Source organism: Nicotiana tomentosiformis, chromosome 4 (assembly GCF_000390325.3).
Source record: "Nicotiana tomentosiformis chromosome 4, ASM39032v3, whole genome shotgun sequence".
NCBI lineage: Eukaryota > Viridiplantae > Streptophyta > Magnoliopsida > Solanales > Solanaceae > Nicotiana > Nicotiana tomentosiformis.
Genome location: NC_090815.1, coordinates 95,221,464 through 95,222,520, shown reverse-complemented (window position 1 = coordinate 95,222,520; position 1,057 = coordinate 95,221,464). Strand labels below are relative to the sequence as shown.

The 1,057-nt window shown below is 47.0% G+C and overlaps 1 protein-coding gene across 1 annotated transcript; it reads left to right on the top strand.

Annotated features, from left to right (window-relative positions):
* Positions 1 to 369: 369 nt before the first annotated feature.
* On the top strand, positions 370 to 816 carry LOC138910175 (uncharacterized). Its single transcript, XM_070201396.1, has one exon. The coding sequence runs from the start codon at positions 370 to 372 to the stop codon at positions 814 to 816; it is 447 nt and encodes a 148-aa protein (XP_070057497.1).
* Positions 817 to 1,057: the final 241 nt, after the last annotated feature.

The following is a 1,057-nucleotide window of genomic DNA, read 5'->3' as shown; positions in this document are numbered from 1 at the left end:
CCCAGCCTCGGACCCCTTTGTTCCGAGATAGAGGGTAAGACCCTTAAAGATTTGGACGATGCTACTCTTTCGAGGAGCATTGCTGGTCTTGCCCTTAGAGTGAGTGTTTAATGTTTTGTTCTTCTCTACTTTTTGCCTTTATTTTCGGGAGTTTTTGTTTCTAACTCATTTCTTTTCTTTTACTGTTCGCGGAAGGTGATTTTGGAGATCGATAACGCCCGAAGGGAGGAGAGGCATAGGGAAATTTTTATAAGGTTGAAAAACAAGTACTTTTAGTATCGACGCAAGTACTAGGAATTTTGCCGGTGGCTTGAGGAGGGTGGCGACATGTAGGCCCTTCGGGACGAGTTGAAGGAGAAAGATGATGAGATGGTAAAGACCATTGAAAAGTACAACATCCTAGAGGGGACTTTGAGGAGTCGTGAAGAGGAGCTTGAGGTTAGCAGGGGCGTGGAGGCCCAATGTAGTGACCTTCAAGCACAAGTGGTCGAACTGCACATACAATTGGAAGAAAGTCGACTTCGGCTGGAGGGCCTTAGTGGTGAAGTTGCTGAGAAGTGGAGCGAGCTTGGGAAAGTGGAATCTTTCTGCTTGGATGCTCAGAGGAAGTTGGAGATGCTTGAGCTAGCGAATAGCACCCTCCAGGCCGAACGGGAGAATAATCAGTCCATGTTGAAGGCTAAGCAGGATCGACTAGAGGGTAGGGTCGGAGAGCTGGAGAAGGATAACACCCTTCTTCATGATGGAGTGGTCGCATTGGAAGGAGAAGGCTCAACTGCTTGCACAACCCTCTTCTTCTCATACTTCAAAATTTAACTATGTTTCTCGAGAATTATATAAGGAATGGATTCACTCTGAGGCTTAGTTGGATGTATGTCGAGATTTGCATAAGGCGGGGTCCGTTTTCAAGGTTGCTCTCGAGGATGTTCGTGTCAAGACTCGTGAATCTCGAGTTGCTTGTAGGTATGATCCCGCCACACATGAGGGCGATGATAAAGGTATAGATCATCTTGAACAGGATGCCTAGTACGACACTGCTTATACTGGGGGCGAAGGC